General features: G+C 42.6%; 1 protein-coding gene across 1 annotated transcript; it reads left to right on the top strand.

Moving 5' to 3' along the window:
* On the top strand, positions 1-22,883 carry HHIPL2 (HHIP like 2). The gene is made up of 9 exons (XM_048501183.1): positions 1-471; positions 6,393-7,045; positions 9,002-9,145; positions 10,496-10,827; positions 12,002-12,128; positions 13,528-13,673; positions 16,180-16,261; positions 20,875-20,957; positions 22,073-22,883. The coding sequence occupies exons 1-9, from the start codon at positions 16-18 to the stop codon at positions 22,483-22,485; spliced, it is 2,436 nt and encodes an 811-aa protein (XP_048357140.1). The 5' UTR covers positions 1-15; the 3' UTR covers positions 22,486-22,883.
* The last annotated feature ends 1,972 nt before the right edge of the window (positions 22,884-24,855 follow it).

Genomic DNA, 24,855 nt, shown 5'->3' with positions numbered 1-24,855 from the left:
AGAGCAAATGAGGGAATGAACATGAGAGAGAAAGTAAGCAAACCTAAGCAAACACTGAGCTTGGTGCTGCTGGAACGTTTCAAAGCTCAAAAGATGAATAGCATTAACCTTCTAAGTGGTCACATCTCTGATTCTTACCTCAGGACATCTCAACTGAAGAAAGTTTCTACTGGTTCCTATGAGAACAAAAGCTGCAGGATTTCTTTCAGTTCATCTGTTTGTCTCCTCTCTCTGTCATTTGGGTTGTTATACCAATCAGGGGTCCTTCTGGGGCACCCTCAGTGCCTAGATTATGGCCCTCCTTTCCAGCCTCCCTTTCACCTGGAGTTTTGTTCTGCCTATGAGACATTTGGCTGTTGTGACCAGGAAAAGGACAATGCAGTTGCAGCAAAATATTGGGAGATCATGGATTTTGTTGATCCCCAGGCACATCATTTATGTGGAGGATACATCAAAGATATCTTGTGTCAGGTAAGGCTGTCGTTAGTAGACTTCACTATGTACCCTTATGAGCTTTATGACCTTTTGGGGAACACAAAATGAATGTTAACTTAACAAACAATTTTGCAACTGTGGTTATTGGGGAACACTTCAGTGATATTTTCTTTATAGGCACGCTGACATATATGAATGTGGTGGAGTTGCTAGAATGTCCAATTAAGATTTGGGTTCAACCTCACTCTTGAACCTGGGCCAGGATGGGATAAAAAGTCATAAATATAAAGACGTAGGTGGCATTAATTAGCTGGGGTAAAAATCATAATTCCTTGATTAATTCCACATCTCATTGATAGGAATATGTGTGTATTAAGGCAAGTTATTTTATTATGTGTACTGTTATAAGTATTAGAGAAATGTAAGATTTAAGCAAGACACTGTTTTTTGCAAAAAGCTGTATATTTGCTAATATAAAAGGGTGGGGGAGGGCAAAAGGATGTATTAAGCTTATGGATGTATTAAGTCATAGGGGAGAATATATTTAATCATACAAGTTACATACAACTGAAGAAATCATTTGGAACTGGTTTATTTAAACCGTGGCAGGCAGAGGCTTGCTCTGTCCTTATCATCATGACAATTCTTAAAAATAATTTTAATTGATTTTCAGAGCATATTTGACAGAATAGAATTGGAAAAATACTAAATAATGGATAACAATTAAACAGAGAGGACATCTACCCAAAACTATATCGATTAATCATTACATAATAGATCCCAATATGACATTCTTATATTACTAGAGAAACCATTATGGAATCTTTAAATCTCTGTCATCTATCCACCAACTCAAAAACATCCTTACTGGTTAGACCAGGGGTCTGCAACCTGCAGCTCTCCAGATGTTCATGGACTACAATTCCCATCAGCCCCTGCCACCATGGCCAATGAACATCCGGAGAGCCGCAGGTTGCAGACCCCTGGGTTAGACTATTATATCTCATCATAATGTTTGATACTGCTCGAACCAATGTCCCTGTAGTAATTAATTCCAAAATAATTCTTAACTACTGTATAGAATTCTGACTGTGTGGGAGATTCAGATTCGCACCTGATGCTAAAGCTAGAGGGGAAAAAGTAGAGTTTTTTCCCCCTCTGTGCAATCTGAAAGTTGACAGAGGGAATGTGGCTTCTAGTGAGGCCACCCACATCACTTTTGCAGCAGTCACACAGACTTTTCAGGGTTTCGCAGTTGTTAAAAACCTGCCAGACCTGAAGGCTCAGAGAGACAAAAGAACCATGAGCCAGAAAATCTCTCTCAAACAAAAAAGTATCTTAAAATTATTGTCTGTCTCCAGATCAGCTGGGTTGGGCTTCCCTTGGCAAAACAATTATCTCTTAGGCCTGCCTCCTCACAAGACTTGTGATACTAAGTAAAACATTTTTTAGATTGAAAAGGTTATCATGGTGATAACCAAAGCCTTGATCGAGTAAAGAAACACAATCTGTTGCCTGTTGGAAAGATTTTACTAACATTTTTATTTCTGAGAAAAGATAATTGAGTCTTCACATTACGTATAAATGCAGACAGAAGACCCAAATCAGCCTGTGGTTTTTGGTGTTTTGATTCCAAGATGCCATGAAGGATATGTTTAGACTGTGCTCCTGTTTAGTAGCCTGCAAAAGCTGCCATTCTGAAAACAGCCTCAGATCAAACAGCTGGCATTCCTGCCTCTGAATAGGCAGTCCTTCAGTCTCAGTTGTGCCTTCCATCTCCTTTCTAGTTCAGGCTGCCCCAACTGGCTAAGGGAATGTGCCAGTATGTAGGGAGAACAATAAGGGCACAATCCTTCCTGGCCTCCTGCCTGTCCTACTGATTTATGGTCAGAAATGGCTTTAGTTTTAGTTTCGCTGTGTTGGTCATGCAGGTTGTGGTTCACCATCTGCCAGCACAAAGCAGCCAAAACACACACCAGTCAAATGCACTTAATATTCTTCCAGCTAAGTTTCCTTAATCCTAAAATATTATCAGTGTATAATGAATCCCCTTTCAGGAGAAACACTGCTATGATTGTGATGACAAACTGGAACTATTTTCTAGTGTATGTGGGGAGGGAACAGACACACAATAATTTTACAGGCACAGATGCCCAAAATTCGTAATGTGTCTCCATATAAAAATGTATACATGAAAAAAAAACCCCGGAAGATACTTAAAAAGAGTGTTTAAAAACAATTGAATGGGGGAAATGAATGCAATTCTAGGAACAATGAATAAATGAGGGTTGCTAGGGCAATTACATTGTAGTTAGTTCTTTTTAAAAAATTATACTTTGTTTGTTGAAGTCATAGATCTGCCAACATTAACACACAGAGAATCATCAGCACACATACATACAATAAATTTTCTGAGCCATGCAATAGACTAATTTTAGTAGTAGAGATATAATTAATAAAAAGATGTCAACAGCTGCTTCCTTTTTGAAAAAGCTGAGGGACGAAATTTGTTAGAACAGAGAGGAGGAAGGAAATTTTCTGCCTAGAAAATTTGGTAAGATTGGAGTTATGTAGAGAGACCAAACGTCCCTATGCAGTGGGAAGTACAATGACACATGGCCAGCTGTTTCAGCTATGTCTGTTTGACAGGGGAAAACACGTTGAGAGTAAGCACTGTGATTAGTTCCTATGATGTTTTGAGGACTTAATGATGTTGAATATACCAGACTGTAAAAATACTGCAAAGATTAGCTTTTGTGTGATATATTGTTTGAAGAAGCTGTGACTTTTTATAAACCAAAAGTGTATATGAATGATAAATAGTTCCAGAAGCTAAAAACTGTGTGGCAGTTTATATGTTAAAATGTTGCTCAAACACATGATAAACATTGAGGCACATGTGTCCAACGACACATTGCATATGAGCCTCTTTTTCTGATGGAAATGGTATTTCCATTTGTAGAAGCAGGCAGTGATTTCTGCTGGTTCCTCCTTTCCACTGTAGACCTTTATGTTGTCTCCAGTGGTGTTGCTGAGGGTCTGTTGGCTCCCTAGAAACAAAAGTTGAGATAGCTGCAACTGGAGAAGTGGGAAAGCCCTACTCTGTGAAGGTGCAGTTTGTAGGACAGAGAACAAAGTCCTGCATAAAATGTAGTTGAGTAAACACCATCATGATAATTAATTCATCAATTAATTTTACAAGAGCTTATTACAAAAACTTCACTTTTTATTTATTTAGATACTTGATTGGTTTGTTTGGAATTTATTGTATTCTCTGGTTCAGACCAGCTATGACAAATGGACAGAGGAGAATATGAAAATGTGACAAATGCAAATGACATTACAGTTTATATTTCATCTGTGAATTAGAATTTGAGAAAATCAGTGGCAATTTCACACAGATGAAGGAAATAAAAATAGACAGAACAGCCTTTACTGCAAGATCTCTTAGCTGTAGAAAGGTTATGTAGGCCCTGAGGAATGTCGTCACTTCAGACTTTTAGCCACAACAGACATGGTTTGCATTCTTTGAAGCACAGACAATGCATGGACAAATTCAGGACTTTAACAGAGAATGTAGACCCAAATTAAACGGTGGGGGAGGGAAATAACTTTTTTCAAGAAGGAACATTTTGTTGAACTCTACCCCTAAACGCCATACTGATTGTAGGGGTGAGCCCCGCGAACCCAGCAGAGCCGCAGAAAGAGCGCATGGAATGCCTGTGCCATCTGCGCCCTTCTGGGCGCACACGCTCCCCCATCCCCCAGGCCCCCGTGAGTCACAGGTCATGAACTACCTGACTCACGGTCACCAGGTGTCCCAGACAAAGGGACAAAGGGGCTCTTGCCCCCAGGTATGGATTAGACCCAGACACGGACGCTTCCTCCTGCACGTAGCCACCCCATGAGATCATGCATCACATGATGCTCTCCCGCTCTCCCGCTTATCCGCCTATCCACCTCCTCTACATGCCCCCACTAAAACCCTAATAAAAGGTGCCAGGGACTAGCACACGGCAGAGTTGCCAGGCCCACGGATCAGAGTTGCCGGATCCAAGGACTGCGCTTCCTGCTGCTGGCTCTCTCCACCGGATGATATCACTGCGTCTCGCCTCCTCCTTGCGACCCCTGCGGGCCGACTTCAACTGATGTCTGAGGATTTCACACTGTGACTATATAATTGAAGTTGCATCTTCATCACATATTAATTGGTGCCAACAGACAGGGCTTCGCCTCCAGATGGTGGCTGGAGATCTCCTGGAATTACAACTGATCTCCAGGTTTCAGAGATCAGTTCCCCTGGAGAAAATTGCAGCTTCGGAAGGAGGTCCCTTCCCTCCTTTCCCATCACCATATCCCTCCCCAAGCTCTACCCCCCCCAAAAAAAATCTCCAGGATATTACCAAACCAGAGCTAACAACCTTACCAATAGGCCTGGAGAAGAATGTCCCTTTAGCAGAAGTTTAATTTGTGGAAATGGTCAGCCAAAACACTTCATAGCATAGAGATGGCTAAGATCCCCGTTAAGCCCCACTAAAAGGACAGAGCTTTTTGCTGGCAAGTTCCTTGGCTTTTAATAGTTTCTCAATGGTCGAATCCCCACTTGAAATTTGCACGCAGATCCAAACCTGTTCATTGTGAAACCGTGTCCTCTTCATCGGAGTTTCTCCCTCCCCACCACAGCGAGCACACAGCAGACACATCCGGTTGCAGAACTCTTAGCAATCCCCACTACCAGGCGAGCTCGCTTCGCCAGTCTCCCCTGATTGGCTGGCGTGCCGTGATGGGGCGGGACCTTTTCCCACTGCGGAAACATACATTGTAGGGGCGTGATAAAAAAAACAGCGTGTAAAAGTTTAACGTTTAACTGTTTAACTGTGCAAACAGTTAATCATTACCTGTGTAAACCATTAATGATTCAAAGTTACACTTTTGACTGTTTAATGTTTGCATCCTCTTCTGCTGGCCGATCGCAAAAGCGGAAACGAAACCAAGGAAAGGCTGCGCGCGCATCGCAGCGCTGATTGGTTGCCCGGCGGGAAACGAGTCAGGGTTTCAACCCTCATCCCTCCCCTTGGATCAGCTCTGAACCATGTTAACAGGGTATATGCCACTTGCAACCAGGTCCTGCCGGAACGCAGATTAACAGGGAGAACAAGCGCCAGAAACAGAATCTGCCGTGCAAGCAGTGGGGAGGTCGTCCCTCAAACCTGCTTAGTTTGTGTTCTGAAACCTGGCTAAGATGGTAGTGGGGATTCGACCAATAGCAGAAGTTCAACAGGTGACACATTCTTCTCCCATCCCTTTCTTATCCATGAAGAAAGGTTTCCTTTTGTTGAGTTGGTGCCATTATCATGGAATGGTTCAAGGCACAGGAGCCCTGCTAGGAAAAAAATGACAACCCTATTGTCAGCATTCACACACATGCCTTTCTCTCAATACCTTCTAGGATACAGTATCATGCACCTCATATAAGTCAGTATTCTAGCATTTCTTCCAGCTGAGGAATTGACTTGCAGTATAGGATAAGGAGCTTGGCAACATATTTTGACTTGGGTAGAATTCTGAGCTGCAGAGCATTTTGAAGGGGGCGAGTTTGTATATTATTCTACTGTACATAAGTCCCACTGCTGACTTGCTTGTGTGCAGATGATATTTTCAAAGCAACCCATTTAAAATTAACTCTGCTTACACTTTAACTATCACTATTCATTTTCTTTAATCCCTGTTAGTGTATTTCATGCATTCTTTCACTTTGAATGTTACATGAGCAGTGGGGAGTTAAAGAGATGGCCAGATTCTTATAGGGCATGGAGCACTGGACATTTGAAATGTGTAACAATGAATTTATAAATTCACAGGTTGGTCAGATATTTCAGAAGTGTAGATATAAGCACATAATCAATTTCAGGGGTACAGTTCTGTCAAAACTGACAGAATTCTTTTCTCCTTGGCAGGAATGCTCACCCTATGCAGCACATCTGTACGATGCAGAGAACCCTCAGACACCACTTCGGAACCTCCCTGGCCTTTGTTTTGATTACTGTTCCAAGTTCCATTTATACTGTCATTCTGCAATCACTTTGCTGACTGATGACAAACACATCCAAGAATGTTGTGAGAAGAACAAGACCCACTTCTGCAATCTCCTGAACATCCAGGATCAAGACTATTGTTTCCCCAATGTGCTGAAAAACACAGACCTTAATCGTAACCTGGGCTCTGTGGTAGAGAACAAGGAAGGCTGCCTCCAGCTGTGTCTTAGGGAAGTGGCAAATGGTCTAAGGAATCCAGTCCTGATGGTCCATGCTAATGACAACACCCATCGTATGTTTGTGGCTGAACAAGTGGGCACTGTTTGGGTCTATCTTCCAGATGGGAGTCGACTGGAAGAACCATTTCTGGATATTAAGAAACTGGTCCTGGCTACCCCCTGGATAGGAGATGAGAGAGGTTTCCTTGGCATGGCCTTCCACCCAAAGTACAAAGACAATGGGAAATTTTACATTTACTACTCCTGCTTAGGCAAGAAAAAAGTGGAGAAAATCCGAATCAGTGAACTATCAGTCTCTCAATCAGATGTCAACAAGGCTGATCCAAATTCAGAAAGGTAAAATATGTGTTCTTTTTAAAAATACAGTATGGAATGTAAATTCTTAGTAGCAACCAAAGGTTTCTCTCATTTTTTTCTTAACCCTATGAGACATGTTAGGTTGAAAAATAGTAATATATACTCTCAAAAATGAACACATTCTACTTAGGTTTCAAGAAACACTATATTCTGTGATCTGTATTTTTAAAGCACATTTGCATAGTAATTGCACATTTATATGAAAGAAAGGAGCCAGCATAGTGTGGTGGTTAAGAGCAGTGGACTCTAATTTGGAGAACTGAGCTCAATTCCCCACTTTTCCACATGAAACCTTTTGAGTGATCTTGGGCCAGTCCCAGTTCTCTCAGAACTCTCTCTGCCCATGCAGAGGCAGTCAATGGTAAACCACCTCTGAACGTCTCTTACCTTGAGTTGCCATAAGTCAGCTATGACTTGATGACGTACATGCATGTGTGCGCGCGCGCGCACGCACACACACACAAAGAACATTTGCTACTGCTTTGCAAGGATAAAACTTCAGAGAAGGAACTAAGGTCAAACACTGCTGACCTGTCCTGGGCCACAGAACTGAGCCTTTAACATCTGCCCTTAGAGTCAAATGTATGTATGTTATTTATATTCTGCCTTTCTCACTGAGATTCCAGGCAAATTACACAGTGTAAACCAATGCAATTAATAGGACAAGCTGCCTAATAAGCAATGTAGTAAGACTAGGAATTTCAGAAATTGGCAATGGAGCTGTATCTGAAGAAAACATAATATTAAAGATGACATAAACAATTCAGAACATGGTATAACACTAGTAGAAACACAGTGCAACAAAAATGACCTTGAACAAGCAAGGGCTTGGATCCACTGCAGCCTGTTTGTGAAAAGTAATCAAGGAGAGGGCTCTAAGCATGTTCACCTGAATTGTTCCACAAAACAAGAACAACAACTGAGGGCCTGACTATGCATTATATTTACTTGGGGATGTTCCACGGGTTGAGTCAAGAGATACTTTCTGGCATCTCAAGCTTTCAGGTGCATTTGGGTCCACTTTAAATGGGGATCATGGCATTCAAGGAGACAGGGTTTAAACCTTCCTCCTGTACCATTTTTTCGACATACAATAATCCTGTTAGTGGCTCTGCATTTATTGATGCTTCCCCAAATAGGGCAAGCAGTGTCGCCACAGGGCCCTTTCAGGTGCTCCCTCATCTTATGACCACAAGGCCCAAACTGAATCAGAGCCATGTGTACCTGGGAAACATGAAACTCCATACATGGAACTCTGCCCAACCAGGGACCTCTGTAGGGCAACCCCGAGAAGGCTTGCCTTCTTTGACTGAACCTGCCTAGAAAGAGGAGCTGCTGAGCTGGCAAGTGGGCTTAGACAGAGCCAGGTGTTACTTCAAGCATTTGTGTCACAAAACCTAAAGAATATTTAAAAGTTAAAATCTACACCTTGAATTAAAAACACAAATAAATAGTTTGAAGACAGAAAGACAGGCATTAAAATATAAGAGAACAAGGCTCCTCGATAGCTCCAGCAATTGTAGTGATCTTTGCTCTGGTTCTTCTAACATTGGATATGATTTAAGACCCAATAGCACACCCACAGAAGACCTGTATACCAACCCAAATCAGTGTTCAGAGGGGTCACTCCAAGATACTGTTGTAAACATGCTGGTAGACACAATGTCCTGGAACAGCTAATCTCCTGAAAGAGCAAATTGAAGGACCAATTATATTATTGTAAATGGTGATGCAGTGAAGGAATGCCAAGCTCCTTCTTACTTAGTCTACAAAAACTTAAATAATGTGGAAACATCCAGCAAATTGTTCCAAAGATGTTTCTTATGATCCCTGAACATGCAGTATGTTTTACTAACCTAGGAAGGCCTTGGATCTCATCCAGACTGGCTACTGTCCTCCCCTTCCTTTTCTAAACTCTGTTCTTGTTCTTTCCAGAATCCTCCTGGAAATTGAAGAGCCAGCTGCAAATCACAATGGGGGACAGGTCCTTTTCGGTGTGGATGGATACATGTACCTGTTTACAGGGGATGGAGGGAAAGCTGGGGATCCCTTTGGGAAATTTGGAAATTCTCAGAACAAGTAAGCTGGGGAACTGGCACATCACCCTGTCACTGTATTTAAATACACTTGTTAGATATAAGGAGCAGCTGTTTACCTTTAAACAAGCAAATAAGATGTCTTAATAATGCTGCTTATTTTGTTGATTTCTATTTGAGGGGTTTTTTTAGTTAAGATTGTTTGATATTTGATTTATGTATTAATTTTTTCATTGTTTATATAAGTTTCCTCAAACAGCATTCAATAGAAAAATGGAATGGATATATTTAAATGAACAATGGAATACATAAATAATATTAGCACCTTGCCGTTAAACCTATGAACACACTCACTAGAGTAGACTGGAAGCTAAAGTAGCCCTTAAAAAAATAGTGTCACCATAACCTCCTTGAATGCTTCTGATTAAGAAGCAGGGTGTAGCCTAGCAGGACAATTGGCACAGAAGTGAAGGGTACTGGCACCTGATCCTGACCAATAGAAAAATTGCTTAACTTCACCTCTCCAAATTTTTTATATTTGCTGAATAGGTTTTTTAAAAATAAAATGAGTGACAGATAATGACTGAGGAGGGGCTGTGATTCAGTAGTGGAGCATCTGTTTGCATGCAGAAGGTCCCATGTTCAATCCCTGGCATTTTCAGTCAAGAAGGACCAGGCAGTAGGAGCCCCTGGAGACCCATTGCCAGTCTGAATAGACAATAAACACTGACTCTGATGGATCATGGTCAGAATCAATATAAGGACAGTTTCATGTGATATGTGACTATTGGCATTATTTGGTTCCTTCCTGATTATTATAGGAAAGCATTGGTTTTCCAAAGAACCATTACAAAGCCTTCAAACTTATTGGTTTGGTTGACAACAAGCCACACACCTTAATACAAATTCAAGGGGGATTGTGCACGCATAAGCACAAACACTTACAGAATTTAAAAAATGCAACAAAAGAGTGCATACTAACAGCATCCAAATAAAATCAAAAACCTTTATTTAGGCATAACTGGGTCATGCAAAATCAAGAAATAATACAAACGAATGATCATAAACTTTAAAGGCAGACAACGAAGGAAATTAACCAAAGTTACTGACAATCAGTTTCCGGAGCTTCATGATAACTAGGAGAGATACTAACTACTTAGTGATATGAGAGTACCATACTTATATATCATTCTTATCGAATTATGTACCTGGAGGGTTGTTTTTTTTCCTTATCTGTCTTTTGAATTTTTATTTCATCCACAGATCCTTGAGACCACTGGGTAAAACAACTTATCTTGCGATCTATGAATCTATTTTACCACTTACTGTACATTTTATATATCTTCTGATTCTATTTCGTTTATGATTGATTTATGTCTTGATTTCCTCTCAGGAGTAGTTTCTTAGGAAAAGTTTTGCGGATAGATGTGGATGGAAGAGGTTCCAATGGGAAGCCTTACCGCATCCCTCTTGACAACCCATTTGCTTCTGACCCCAAAGCTCTCCCAGAAGTCTATGCCTATGGGGTGAGGAACATGTGGCGGTGTTCTGTGGATAGAGGTCATCTGGTTACTCACAAAGCAAGGGGAAGGATATTCTGTGGTGATGTTGGGCAGAACAAGTTTGAAGAAGTGGACATCATTGTTAAAGGCGGGAACTATGGCTGGAGAGCTAAAGAAGGATTTGAGTGCTATGATACAAAGCTCTGTCACAATTCCTCTTTAGGTAAGAAAAGAGTTGCTTACAGCACATTCATGGAAAGGCTTCCTATTTCTAACAGTATTTGGTTAACAGAATATTAACATAACATGTTCAGGTATGTAAGATAGGAAGTATCAATACTTGCTAAGGACTATGATCTTCTGGGACTAACTGCTCATCCAGGAGGGGAGATGTACATTTGTATCACAGGGAAGACCTTTTGGGGGATGATTTGGATTAGAGAAATATGGTAATGATATAAAGGGTTAGAAGTCAAAACCAAAAGATGCTGTTGATTTACTGATTTTCATTTCTCTTTCTCACTGGAACTCAAGATGGCTTACAAGTACGATCAGTTTTTTTCAGTCAGTCAATAAGCTGATGACAAATTATGACATTTGAATGATATCAGTATTTGGATCTAATAAAGATTCCTAGTTAAATTCCAAGTGTTTTGAAGATTGGGTATGTCTGGAGAGCCAGGGAGGGGGGATATGTGGGGAGAGCACTGTCGATTGTTGGAAACTCTATGGCAAAACCTGGAAGTGATGTCATGCCTCTGTCCTCCTGATGGCATTTTTCTGTCTCCTGCCACATTCTTCAGTGGTGAGAAAAGGGGGTTGCCAGTGAAAGGGAGACCTGACAATGCTGGGTAAGACTGACAAGATAGACATTGAATTTTCTGCCTATCAGGAATGATGACTGCCCCCTCAATAATCAGCACAAGAAGACGAGCTTAGGACAGAGTCATTCTGGGTTTTTTTCTTGATCCAGTAGTTGTGCTCTTCTTCATCAAGCTGATTTAGAATCTGAAAGCTGAAGGAGAACATAACAACTTGAATCCTCCTTTTACTTTTTGAGTAAATAAACGAGGTGTGGGTTTGGCCTTCTCTGAACCCATCTCTTCTTGAATCATGCAGTGACCACATGTATCTTAAAGAGTCTTTATATCTTGTTTTTAAATCCACTGCAAATGTGGAAATAAATCAGTTGAAAGCTCCTTAAAATATGATTTCACTTCATGGCAGGGCTTCCACCATTATGGTTTCAGGGCTACTTTCTCACCCTATGTGGAATAGGTACAAGCTGTCCTGATTCTACTGAGATGCCCTATTTGTTTTCAAATCTAGCAGTCAGTTTATAGGACCTCCTGCTGTGATAGTCTGCTCACTGAAGGTTTCCCCCCCTGTTATAACAGATGACATACTTCCGATATTTGCCTATGACCATTCTGTGGGAAAATCAGTCACTGGGGGATATGTTTACAGAGGATGTGAGTCTCCAAACCTGAATGGTCTTTACATCTTTGGAGACTTTATGAATGGGTAAGAAAAAAACTAGTTTCTACTGAATAGTAAGTCCAGCATGCATAAACTTTAAACATAGCTTCAGGGTTAGTATTGTGATCATTTGGAGCATGTTGAATGAGCATCTTTAAAGCTTTTTAAGATTGTGGTTCAACATGGTGCAGAAGGCAATTATCAGACAACAAAGGAGTATGTCTAAGGTTACAGGCCTGGAGAAATGTATCCTATCCCTTTAATAGAGGCTTGGTATATGGAAATGGGCAGTTGAACACATGGAGTTGAATAACATCCCATTATGCCTAGAGATACACCTCCATGGCCCATCTTTTCCTAATGGTCACAAAAGATAAGTAAGAACTGAATGGATCTCACCATAGAGAACATAGGATGATGGGTCCCAGCAGATTAGTTAATGAGTGTACTTTTTGCCATCAATTTATAGCTGATTTATGGTGACTTAAGGTAAAAGAAATTGAGCTAATTTGCCATTGCCTGGTTCTGCATAGCAACTTTGGTAATCCTTAGTGGTCTTCCATTCAAATTCTGACCAGGGCCTATTCTGCTTAGGTTCCGAGATCTGATGAGACTGACCTAGGTTATCTAGATCAGGAGAAAGAATGTAATTCCTAAAGGGAAAATCATGCTGACAGAGGAGGATAAAATATGGTTAAGCGGCAGTATAATGGTGCAGGGCCCAGACAGCTCCTAGTAGTAGCAAATAGCAAAACAACTACCGTGTTTCCCCGAAAATAAGACAGGGTCTTATATTAATTTTTGCTCCAAAAGATGCATTAGAGCTTATTTTCAGGGGATGTCTTATTTTTTTCCATGATTTTGCACCCCCCACGTGACCAAATCAGCTGCGCCGGGGAATCTGTAACTAGGACTTATTTTTGGAGTAGGGCTTATATTTCAAGCATCCTCCAAAAAAAAAAAAATCATGCTAGGGCTTATTTTCGGGATAGGTCTTATTTTCGGGGAAACAGGTATACTGTTGAGGCTGACCTTTGACCACCAATTTCCCCTGGGGCTATGTGACATCTTAGCCCATTGGTGGGTTTTACTTTTCCCGCTTGGTTTTCATAGCTTTTAGTGTAGTTCGGTTCAATTAATTGCTGATTTTAGGGATTATTTTACCTTATTATATTGGGTACTGTTTTTGTCTTTTAAACTATGGGTCGTTTATGTCGAAACAGTTTTTATGTAATGCAATTCTATTTGTACATCGTCCTGGTTAATAAATCTCAAAATAAATAAATAAATATCTGTTCTGCTTGAAGACCGTTTCTGCTAAACAAAAAAATAGCCTCAGTTAAAAGCCAGGGATCTAGCTAGCTATGCAGCAATTAAGTATAAATGTTCTATGCTACAGTAGAAATATGGAATCATTAAACATAAGGTTTTATTTTTCACCCAGTCACCTTATGGCTTTGCAAGAAGATGAGAAAGGAAATAAATGGAAGAAGCAAGATATTTGCATTGGTAGCACTAAAGCTTGTGCTTTCCCAGGGCTGATCAGATCTTATAGTAAATTTATCATCTCTTTTGCAGAGGATGAAGCAGGTAATGCATGTTATTGTTTTGGCTTCTTGAGGAAAAGGAATTCCCTTTCACCGGGTGGGAGTAGTTAAAATAGAGAGAATGATGCAGCTTTTGGTAAATACAGAACACCGTTCACAGTAGTAGAGACTAGGAAAAATTTCTACTGTGCTGATTTGCCTACTTCCCAGCTCTGCTTTCATAGAGGGTAATGTGTGCCCCTCCAAAATAAGTGAGCAGCTCCCTTTTCTAAATGCTTGAGTAGCGCAGTGGGCACACTCTAGAAACAACAGTATGAAAACTGAACAAATGCATGTGCAGGAAAGGAGGTCTGTAGTCAGGGACGTAGGTATAGATTTTTTATGGGGGGGGGGTCGGGGGGGGCCCACCCCCATCGCACTTCTAGTGGCATGGCTACACTGCCTCCTTAAGCCCCGCGCTCGGCCTAATCAACGCCTCATAAAAAAGCAGCTCCAAGCCTGGGGATGGAAGACTCCCCCGCCCCTGCCCTCCCCTGCCCCCAACCAGCTGGACTCCCAGCCGTCACCTGGCAGTTCCTTCTGCCTTCCCCTCTGGGCAGAGGCATAGAGGGAAAATGGAGCCCAGTGCAAAATCTGAGTTTTACACCCTCCCCGGGCAGCCGCTATGATGCTGCAATCCACCCCCAAACAGCATCACTTTCAATGGTGTTTAAACTAGAGAGCCTAAATTCTCCTTTTAAATCCACCTTAAAGGGAGAATCTGGGGTCCCTAGTTAAACAACATTGAAAGTGATGCTGTTTGGGGGTGGATTATCCCCCACCCTGAAACAGCATCACTTTCTAACAATGTAGGGCGTAGTGGTTAAGAGAGCAGGTGCATCTCTAATCTGGAGGGAACCGGGTTTGATTCCCCTGCTCTGGCCACTTGAGCTGTGGAGGCTTTATCTGGGGAATTCACAGGCCAGCTGGGTGACCTTGAGCTTTAAGGGTCACAGCTTCTTTGAGCTCTTTCAGCCTCCACCCACCCTCACAGGGTGCTTCTGTTGTGAGTGGGGAAGGTCAAGGAGATTGCAAGCCCTTTGGAGTCTCCCTACAGGAGAGAAAAGGAGGATATAAATCCCAACTCTTCTTCTAAACTGAGGACCTTATATTCTCCTTTTAAATCCATGCTGAAAGGGGTGGATTAAAAAGGAGAATCTGGGGAAATTTGGGGGGTGCCTGCTGTCAGAGGTGCAATGGTTAAACTAGCAGCACCAAACTTGTAGGGTATCTTTAAAAGACTCTCCTAATGATACCACCCAGGTTTGGTGAAGTTTGGTTCAGGGGGCCAGAGTTATGGACCCTCAAAGGTGTAGCCCCATCTCCTATTACCTCCCATTGGAAACAATGGGGGATGGGGCACCCCCTTTGGAAGTCCATAGCTTTGGACCTCTTGGACCAAACTTCACAAAACCTGGGTTGTATCAGTAAGAGACTCTCCTGATGATACCTGCCAGGTTTGGTGAAATTTAGTCCAGAGTGTCCAAAGTTATGGGCCCTCAAAGGTGTAGCCCCCATCTTCTATTAGCTCCCATTGGAAACAATGGAGGATGGGGCACCCCCTTTGGGAGTCCATAGCTTTGGACCCCCTGGACCAAACTTCACAAAACCTGGGTAATATCATCAGGAGATTCCCCCAAACAATCCCTGAAAGTTTGGTGCTGCTAGCCTAAGCAATGCGCCCCCTGCAGGCCAAAAACAAAAAAACAGTAAAAAATGCTTTAAAAACCCACAAACGGGTGGGCGGAGCTTCGGACATGAATGGGGGGGGTTGAACCCGAGAACCCCCCCTTACCTACGTGCTTGTCTGTGGTAGTGAGGGGCACTGTGGTAGGAAGTTTCTTTGAATGAGAAACACAAAATAGGAGGCTTTAGTAAGAGGTCACACCAGGCTTCCTCAGCTCCCCTCCAGCCAAGCTAAATACAGCTTGCATAAGTTGGTCCATCATAACTTTTCACTGCCTGCCTGGTGTTACAAGAATGGGGAGTTTGCCTGGCACCCTCTGCAGACCACATGATGCAGCAGATAGGCTGCATCTCGCTTGATGGGGGTCGCAGATTGTAAAGGCCCAGTTTAATATTCTGAAGGACCAGTCTCATCCGGCATACTCTCTTTTTGAAATGTTACCATCTGGCAGACGATATAGGATTATAAAATCAAGGACAAATAGGCTCAGAGACAGTTTCTATTCTAGAGCTGTGGCTATGCTGAACTCCATGGTTTCGTGCTGATGTGGTTGGGGCTGCGTAGTGGTGGTTGGAGGAAGGGGAATGTGAGGATGGAGTGTGAGGTGTGAAATAGTGTGCATCAGGGAATGCTTGTAATTTTCGTTGTGCGTGCACAATGATAATAAATGCTTATTATTATTATTATTATTATTATTATTATTATTATTATTATTATTATTATTATTATTATTATTAAGTAATAATGATAATGCAGCAAATGCTTATTCACTTGGTGCAGTTATCTGAAACCATTCATTTGCTGCTCTTTCGGTTTATTCCAGGTGAACTTTATTTTCTGGCCACCTCCTATCCCAGTGCCTATGCACCTCATGGCTCACTCTACAAATTTGTTGATCCTGCAAGGTAGGCTTCTTTAAACAATGCATGTATTTTCTTGCTCTGCTGATTTCTCTGATTTTTTTTACACATTCACCTGTTTATTTTATTTATACCTCACCAATTGGGATCCAAAGTGGTTTTCATTTTTTTCTTCTTCTTTGCACTTGGGGTGTGGGTAGGTCAGAATGGAATAGAGCTCCTGGCTGACAAACTAGGTAATCCACAAACCAGCTAAAATGAAGTGAGGAATCAATTTACATTAAACTGAATCAATTTCAATCAGTGGGAGCAGTGTGCCAACTTGGTTTGGGAAATTTTCTGGAGGTTTGGGTAGAACCTGTGGAGGGAAGGGTATGGGGAAGGGAGGGAGGGTCCTTCTACCATAAAGTCCACCCTCACAAACTGCCACTTTCTCCATGGAAATTGATCACTTTAGTCTGAATATTAGTTGTAGTTCTGGGAGACCTCTAGCCCCCACCTCTAGCCCCCACCCTACAGCTCTGTCTTGTTTCAAAGCTGTAACTGAACAATGTGTACTCTTTAAAGCTGCAACAGAGACAGCCAGTGGCCCTTATAGCTATAAAATGCAAAATTAAAAAAAATCCTTCTGTATTCATTCTTTTTCTCACTCTCTCCAAGTTATCCATCACCACTGCAGAACAAAAACATTTAATCCTACATGATGAATAACAGACTAAAAATAGGAGAAACAGCTTTGTAGGTTCAGAGAAATTGATGGAATGCAATATTATTTCAGGTTTGTCAGTTTAACAAGGATTGTTCAGTTCATTAGTTCACATTTTAAACTGAATTCTGTATTAGCACCATTGTCACAAGTAATGTTTCTACATTTCTTGATCTAAAACCCACATTTAATTTTTCAATGAACAAATTTATGGTGGCCTTTAATTTAAAGAAGCTGTTAATTTCAGTAAGTATTCCCTAATGTCATTGGCATCACAATATGATTAAAATGGTTGCCAGGTGTGTGTATGTCTGTATGATATTTTTAGACCACAAAACAGTAGTTATCAATTAGATACAGGTGAAAGTGATCAAAGGCATCTTTATGATACAGATGAAGAGGGAATATAACTATCTACATATTGGATTCAATCCTATGAATTTGTTGCACTGATTCCCTGGCAAAGTCTGAAGACAGCTGTTGTCAGAGGAAGTTTGTGTGTGTGTGTGTGTGTGGGGGGGAAATGCCACTGTTAGCAGAATGTATCCCATAGGATTCAACCCCAGTTGCCAGAATGAGGCTAGAAGTCGCTGCCAAAGTGGGACTGGCGCGCATCTCTTAAGCCACCCCTTTGTAAAAAAAACTATGGGTTTTAAACAAATTGTATGCTAGGGATGTCATGTAATCTTTGGTAAAATGTCTTCTGGTGCAGCACTGAAGTGGATAAGTCAGCACATGGATATGCTGGCCCCCTCATTTTCCCCCAGCTGCCTAGCTGAGTAGTGGCAGGAAAGGCCTGCTACAGTCAGGAAATACTCTGTCCCCAGCAGGAACTTGGCAATCTTAGATCCAACCCATTTGATATGCCTTTTTAATAGCCTAATGTGTGTTGTGGAGTCATAACTCACTAAAGCATTATGTACAATCAGTAACGAAAATGCTAGCTGTAGTCTTCTCTTATCATTGTCAGGTATTTGGTCAAGCATTTTAAGGCTGGAAATTCAAACTCCATCTGTTCCTTGTGTTTGCTCAGCATCTTGTTGATTATCTGTGCCTTCAGTGTAAAAAGTCAAACATTTTTACAGATGCAATGGACGATGTACAGGAAGGGATGCCAGTTTCCCATTGGGACCAGGGGATCCACTGGAATTACAGCTCATCTCTGGATTTCAGAGATAGTTCCTTTGAGAAAATTGATGCTTTGGATGGTAGATTCAATGGCAATATACTTCACTGAGGTTCCTGTTCTCTTCAGCCTCAACCCCCAAATCTCCAGGGATTTCTCATCCTGTATCAGACAACCTTCCTAACTCCAAAAAAAAAAAAAAAAGAAAAAAAAAAAAAAAAAAAAAAAAAAAAAAAAAGTCTTCCTCCAGTGGCCAAAGGTACGGGAACCCTAGGTACAGGAAATGATACCATGCAGCAATGATGACTGGACTGAATGTCCTTGACAAAGTAGCTTGTTCTGCTGGCATTCTGTGCTGTACCATTTCCACAGACAGTGTGACCTGGAAATTGTTATTGTTTGCTGCTTGTGTGGATGGTAGGGTTGCCAACTGTAGGTTGGAAAATACCTTGAGACTTTTGGGGTGAAGTCTGGGGAAGTTGGGGTTTGGGGAGGGGAAAGACCTCAGCTGGGAACAATGCCATTTCTCCAGGGGAACTAACCTCTAGAGATCAATTGTAATTCCAGGAGTTCTCCAGGCCCCATCTGGAGGTTGTCAACCCTAGTGGATAGAGATCAGCTGTGTAAGCAATGCTTTTGGAATGTGTGAATCTCTTTGGTCTCTTTGCCTGAGTTAATGTTTCAGCAGTCTCAATAATTCCTGAGTCAGGGGGAGCATTGAGGAGAGAGGTGGGAAATCACTGGGAAGCTGCCAAGGCTCCATGGCCTTGGGAGAGCCTGTGCAGAAGCCATGCTTGTAGAATACCTGATCTCTTTTTGATAGCAATGGTGGCACTGGACACTCCTGGAAGGACTGGGCCTTTTCCTCTCACACTGGCCACTGTTCATTCCAAGCGAACAGTGATACCTGCTAAGAACTGCAGCTGCTTACCAGAGGGAGAGGGTGGGTCAGATAGCAGTGGCTGCTGCTTAGCTGGTAGGGACCCAGGTTTTCCAGATGTTTCGCAGGGAACTAGCACCCCTTAATCAGCCTCTGTCAGCATGGCCAATTGGCCATCCTGGTAGGGGCTGATGGGAATTGTAGTTCCTGAACATCTGGAGAGCCACAGGTTCCCTACCCCTGTTCTAGCGGCTGCAGACCAGCCATTGTTTGTTCACTCAGCCAGGTGAGTGAAAAGCCATGGCATTTAGGAGCAGCTATGATTTGGGTTACGACCATGCCTAGGAGGGGCCACTGGACCGCATCTTGCCAAGGCCCCCCCCCCCCCCCCGAAGCTTTGTTCAGCAGGTAAATTTGCTAGGTGAGCTTCTCTGACTGGCACTGGCTGTCTGAGGTTTCAAGGAAATCAGGCAGCATCTGCTTACCTTTTAACAGGAGACAGCAGAGTTTGAACATGGGATCTTCTGCATGCAAAGCAGATGTTCTACCCCTGAGCCACAGCCACCTGAGAGAAGGCATTCAAGGAACTGGGATACAGATTTCGCCTGGGTTTCTGGCATAGTCCTAGGGATGCTACTATTTCTCTGAGACTTGGGGTGGGGGCAGTGTTTCCTTATTTATTTGCGTAAGGTTTTTTCCCTTTCATTAATGTAAATTAATCACTTTTCAATTGCTGAAATTTCTAAAGCAACTTCTAAAGTATTTTGTAAAATTTTCTACATGAATGTGCTGGCTTATCCTTTGTTGAAGGGAGAAGCAGAAAAGCCTATTCGTTCTTTATATGCCCGTCCATTCCTTGGAAGCTCTGCCTCTTTAATGTCCTTCAACACCTTCCATGTTTATGTTCATCGTGTTCCCAGGCTTCAGCTGCATTTGATGAGTGGCCTCAAGTTTAAAATAAATACAAACTAAAAATAAGTACAGAGATCCATTTTTTTCTCTGTTTTCCATGCTGTGGATTCCCCAAGTCCTCTGCCAGTCAACTTTCATTGAGGACAAATACAGAGAGAATTCCCTATAATATGAGCAAACCTTAAATATCATATAAAAGCTCACAGAGCATACCCTCCCCAAGCTGTGGGCTTGTGACCTGTGTTTTACAACTGCAATGACTGCTGTGCCTGCCAGCCAATTGCAGACTGGCTCTGCCACTCTTCTCCCAGCTGGACATGAACTTCAGGAAAGCTGTCTGTTTTTAAATTTGTAGAGTGGTGCATGGAATATTAAGATTGCGATGCAAAGGCAGGCATTGGCCAACCACCTCTGAATGTCTCTTGCCTTGAAAACCCTATGAGGTCACCATAAGTTGGCTAGGTCTTAACATCAAGCAAGCAAACAAATAAATACTGTTATTTAATATTATTTTATATAATAGTTCCTGTGGACTCCAGGATGTACAGTAAAGCAGACTCCCCTTTCACTTCATTTGGGGGCTTATGCACCAAATGCCTGGTACTTGTGGTCAGCCAGTGCCACAAGAGCTTCAGCTCAACATGACCACAAGATGTTTTTGTCCCAAAACAGTTAGAACCAGATCATTATCAGGTCTCAGAAGCACACACAGGTCATCATTGCCTTTTCAGCTTTGCTCCTCGATCATATTATGGTTCCACCTAACAGCAAAGTCATGGATAAACATGCGTATTTCATTCCTGGAATTCTTAACTTGCGTACTAAAATTCAGTTCTGATTCAAGGAAGAAACTAAAGCAAGGCTTTGAACAATATATAGCTCTGAAAATATATAGTGGTGAACACTCTTTCCCACAATTTCTTCTGCAGGCTTTTGATATGTGAAGGACAGTGATGCAGTTCACTCCCTCTGGCAACAAACTCTTCACCCTCTCTCATGCACATGTCGTTCACATGACTAATTCTGTTTTCTAGGAGAGCTCCACCAGGAAAATGCAAACACAAGCCTGTTCTAGTGAAAGCAAAGAGTAAGCGAATCCCATTTACTCCACTTGCAAGTAAGTAATTAAAGGCTCCCCCCCCCTTATGTGGGGCAATATTTAATTAACACTGAATGGAAGGATCTTCTGAAATATACATGGACCTTTAAAACCAAAAGGACTGTGTTTATTTATGTATCTAGATTTATTGCTTACTCTGTCTTAAAGCCTTGGGGCAAATAGCACAAACATCCCATGCAGAAAAAAGTGAAGTTTTATCAAATGCCCTGTATCTCCCCTTAACCTTGAGGTCCAAAGACCAGGCCAGGTCAGCTAGGTTGTAAAACATTTCTGTCTGGTGTAGGTTTTAGTAAACTGGTTGCAGGAGGGAACAGGACCCTAAGCATCAAATGTCTCTACATCTTGTGCACATTTATAGCAGGGGCCCAGGCACACCTGTGGTCCCACAAAGAACAGAAGAATGGGAATGGGGACATGGGTGGTGGCCATCAGCGACAGTTCTGAAAAAACCTGGAAGTGATGTCATGCCTCCTTAGAAAGTCCACCCTTCTTCCAGTATAGGCTTGAAAAGGAATAATATAATGGTGGGTTTATCTGTGCTGACTGTGGAGTGCAAGTTTCTTTTTAGTCACACGTGAGTTGCTCTCATGTGACACATGGGTTACCCTCATCGGTTCACTCGGTTTTAACACAGAAACTATCTGATTTCCACTGGCAGCTCATTGCATTCCTCTTCTTTTCTGACTTAGAGCTGGCTGCAGTAGACAATTTCCACAGATGTCAAATTTTCATGAGTTCTCCCCTCCCACTTCAGACCTCCAAATCCCCTCATGCTCCTCCTGTGTGGAGGCAGGCAATACCAAACCACCTCTGTTCATCTGTTGCTGGAAAACCATAAGGGGTTGCCATAAATTGGCTAGGACTCAGTGACACTTTTCACCACCACCACTCTGTCCTAAATAAAATTGGGTGGTATTGGACAGATCTGTTCCTCTATCAGCGAAACCTTCCTCCAATGCAAGGAGCCCTTGCTCTGGTGAAACGCATGTGTCAAACTGATGGAGGGTCATTACATAGGTGGAAGGCTGTACAGTTAGCAGAAGAGAACCTCTGGATCCAACTCGGGTGGCTTTTTTTAAATAGGCAAGTGATCTTTTGCATTGTCTTTTCAGAGACCGTCCTTGAACTGCTTAATGAACCTCTTGCAACCAAGTCTCCTAAAGCAGTCCTTAACACCACTGAAACATCCCAGGCATCTTCTAGCAGCCCCAGTTCTAAGAAGTCTGAATCCCCCAAAGGCTCTGCTAAACACAAGCCAGGAAAGCCAAAGTCTGCTGGGCCTGGCAAGAAACATGCAAAGGCTCAACCCACCAAAGGATCCAAGGCCAAGCTTGCTGGGTTGGAACAAGCAGTGAGGACTCCACATGGCTCCAGGGCAGCAGCATCTCCCCACAAGAGGAAGGGGTCACAGTTCAACAGAGCCAAGAAGAAACCTCCACAGGCTCCAAAATTGAGATCAGCAGCTAAGGAGAAAAAAACAAAGAGAAAAGAGAAAAAGAGGGCTAGCCCCAGAAGTGAGATGTAAATTTCTAATGTGCCTGAGAAGAATTAAGTGAATGTGGATGGGATTGCTGGGCGATTCATTTGGCCTCCATGTTGCTCTTGGTAAGAGTTACATGGTTGTATAGTTCTCATGTAAAAACATCTGTGGGGAACATTCATGCTTGGTATTAGCAGCTGCTAATTCACTGGTCTGACTCTGCCAATATGTGTGTTTAATTAGGAATCTATCTGTTCCAGATGGTTTCCAGATTGTTGTTTTTCACAGATCTTACTCTGAGGACCTTTTTTCAATTTGGTGATTACTTGTGAGAATGCAAGTCTAGTGACTGCAGTGAGACTGTTACTGGGTGACCATGGGGCTTTCCCCACTTACCATTTGCTATGCGCTACTCCGGGAAAGTAGCGCGGGGTCCAGCGGTACTCCCCACTTGCAAGGGCGGCAACCATGCAGCTGCCCTGACGCTGCCGCTCTCCCGCCCCTTAGCGTGCGTCATTTTTGGCGCTGAAGGAACGGCACCTTCTGACTGCCCCGCGCAGAGCAGGGGGCAGTGGGAAACACCACCCCGTGGCAGAAATCACTCGTGCCGGGAAGTAGCGCGCCGCAAATGGTAAATGGGGAAAGCCCCAATGAAAGTACAGTAAAGTTCCAGCTAAAGGGTTCCCAACCTTTTTGAGTATATTTGGAATTCTGTCATTGAATAGTAAGCCCAACAACAAAATGGCTGCCACAGGAGGCAGAGCTGGCTGCAAAATGATTGCTACCCCTTAACTCCAGTAACACAATTAGATCCTTGTGCAGTGATGGCAGCTGCTGCCAAAGCAACATTTTTAGAAACAGTCAATCAAAGGACTTGTTGGGGAAAAGTTCTACCTGGCCCTGCCCACTTCTTAAAAACATTTGAAGGCACCTGAAATAGTGCTGACGGGTGCCATGGTGCCAATGGCACTGTATTGGGGATCCCTAGTCTAGTTACATATCTTTGTGGCATCAAATGTATCAGTACATTGGTCTGAGGAAAGGGGAGTGAGTGTGGACTGAACATTGGCTGTTCCTTAAAGGGCTGAAAAGGGATCCTTTAGGAGTTGGTGTTTTCATTAATGGAGATGCAACAAACAGTGTTAATTCAGCTATTCATTATAGTAAGTATTTGCATTTCTTTTCTTCAGTTATAAACATTTTCTGAGGGGTCACCTCTTTCTCTGTCACTATCTCTTCCTTCAGTTACATACTGGACAAAGCAATAAAGAAATCAAAGCGTTCAGTGTTTGCGTGATAAGAACATAAGAACATAAGAACAAGCCAGCTGGATCAGACCAAAGTCCATCTAGTCCAGCTCTCTGCTACTCGCAGTGGCCCACCAGGTGCCTTTGGGAGCTCACATGTAGGATGTGAACGCAATGGCCTTCTGCGGCTGTTGCTCCCGATCACCTGGTCTGTTAAGGCATTTGCAATCTCAGATCAAAGAGGATCAAGATTGGTAGCCATAAATCGACTTCTCCTCCATAAATCTGTCCAAGCCCCTTTTAAAGCTATCCAGGTTAGTGGCCATCACCACCTCCTGTGGCAGCATATTCCAAACACCAATCACACGTTGCGTGAAGAAGTGTTTCCTTTTATTAGTCCTAATTCTTCCCCCCAGCATTTTCAATGAATGCCCCCTGGTTCTAGTATTGTGAGAAAGAGAGAAAAATTTCTCTCTGTCAACATTTTCTACCCCATGCATAATTTTATAGACTTCAATCATATCCCCCCTTAGCCGCCTCCTCTCCAAACTAAAGAGTCCCAAACGCTGCAGCCTCTCCTCATAGGGAAGGTGCTCCAGTCCCTCAATCATCCTTGTTGCCCTTCTCTGCACTTTTTCTATCTCCTCAATATCCTTTTTGAGATGCGACCAGAACTGGACACAGTACTCCAAGTGCGGTCGCACCACGGCTTTTATATAAGGGCATGACAATCTTTGCAGTTTTATTATCAATTCCTTTCCTAATGATCCCCAGCATAGAGTTTGCCTTTTTCACAGCTGCCATGCATTGAGTTGACATTCCCATGGAACTATCAACTAAGACGCTTAAATCCCTTTCCTGGTCTGTGACTGATAGCACTGACCCTCTGTGAGCGTGTATGTGAAGTTTGGATTTTGCCCCTATGTGCATCACTTTACATTTTGCTACATTGAACTGCATTTGCCATTTCTTGAGCCCACTCACCTAATTTATCAAGGTCCGCTTGGAGCTCTTTCGAATCCTTTGTGGTTCTCTAATTTGGTATCATCTGCAAACTTGGCCACCACGCTTACCCACCCCTACTTCCAGGTCATTTATGAATAGGTTAAAGAGCACTGGTCCCAAAATGATCCCTTGTACCCACCCGACATCTCTCCATTGGGAGAAC

This window comes from Sphaerodactylus townsendi, linkage group LG01 (assembly GCF_021028975.2).
Source record: "Sphaerodactylus townsendi isolate TG3544 linkage group LG01, MPM_Stown_v2.3, whole genome shotgun sequence".
In the NCBI taxonomy this organism is placed as follows: domain Eukaryota; kingdom Metazoa; phylum Chordata; class Lepidosauria; order Squamata; family Sphaerodactylidae; genus Sphaerodactylus; species Sphaerodactylus townsendi.
Note: the sequence above shows the minus strand (reverse complement) of the source record. Positions and strands in the feature narration are given on the sequence as shown.

Excerpts from the sequence above, each read along its gene's own strand:
- HHIPL2 (XM_048501183.1), top strand. The coding sequence starts at position 16 with ATGAACATGAGAGAGAAAGTAAGCAAACCTAAGCAAACACTGAGCTTG. Across the intron at positions 9,146-10,495 it reads TTTGGAAATTCTCAGAACAA|GAGTAGTTTCTTAGGAAAAG; the intron begins GTAAGCTGGGGA and ends ATTTCCTCTCAG. Across the intron at positions 10,828-12,001 it reads CTGTCACAATTCCTCTTTAG|ATGACATACTTCCGATATTT; the intron begins GTAAGAAAAGAG and ends CTGTTATAACAG.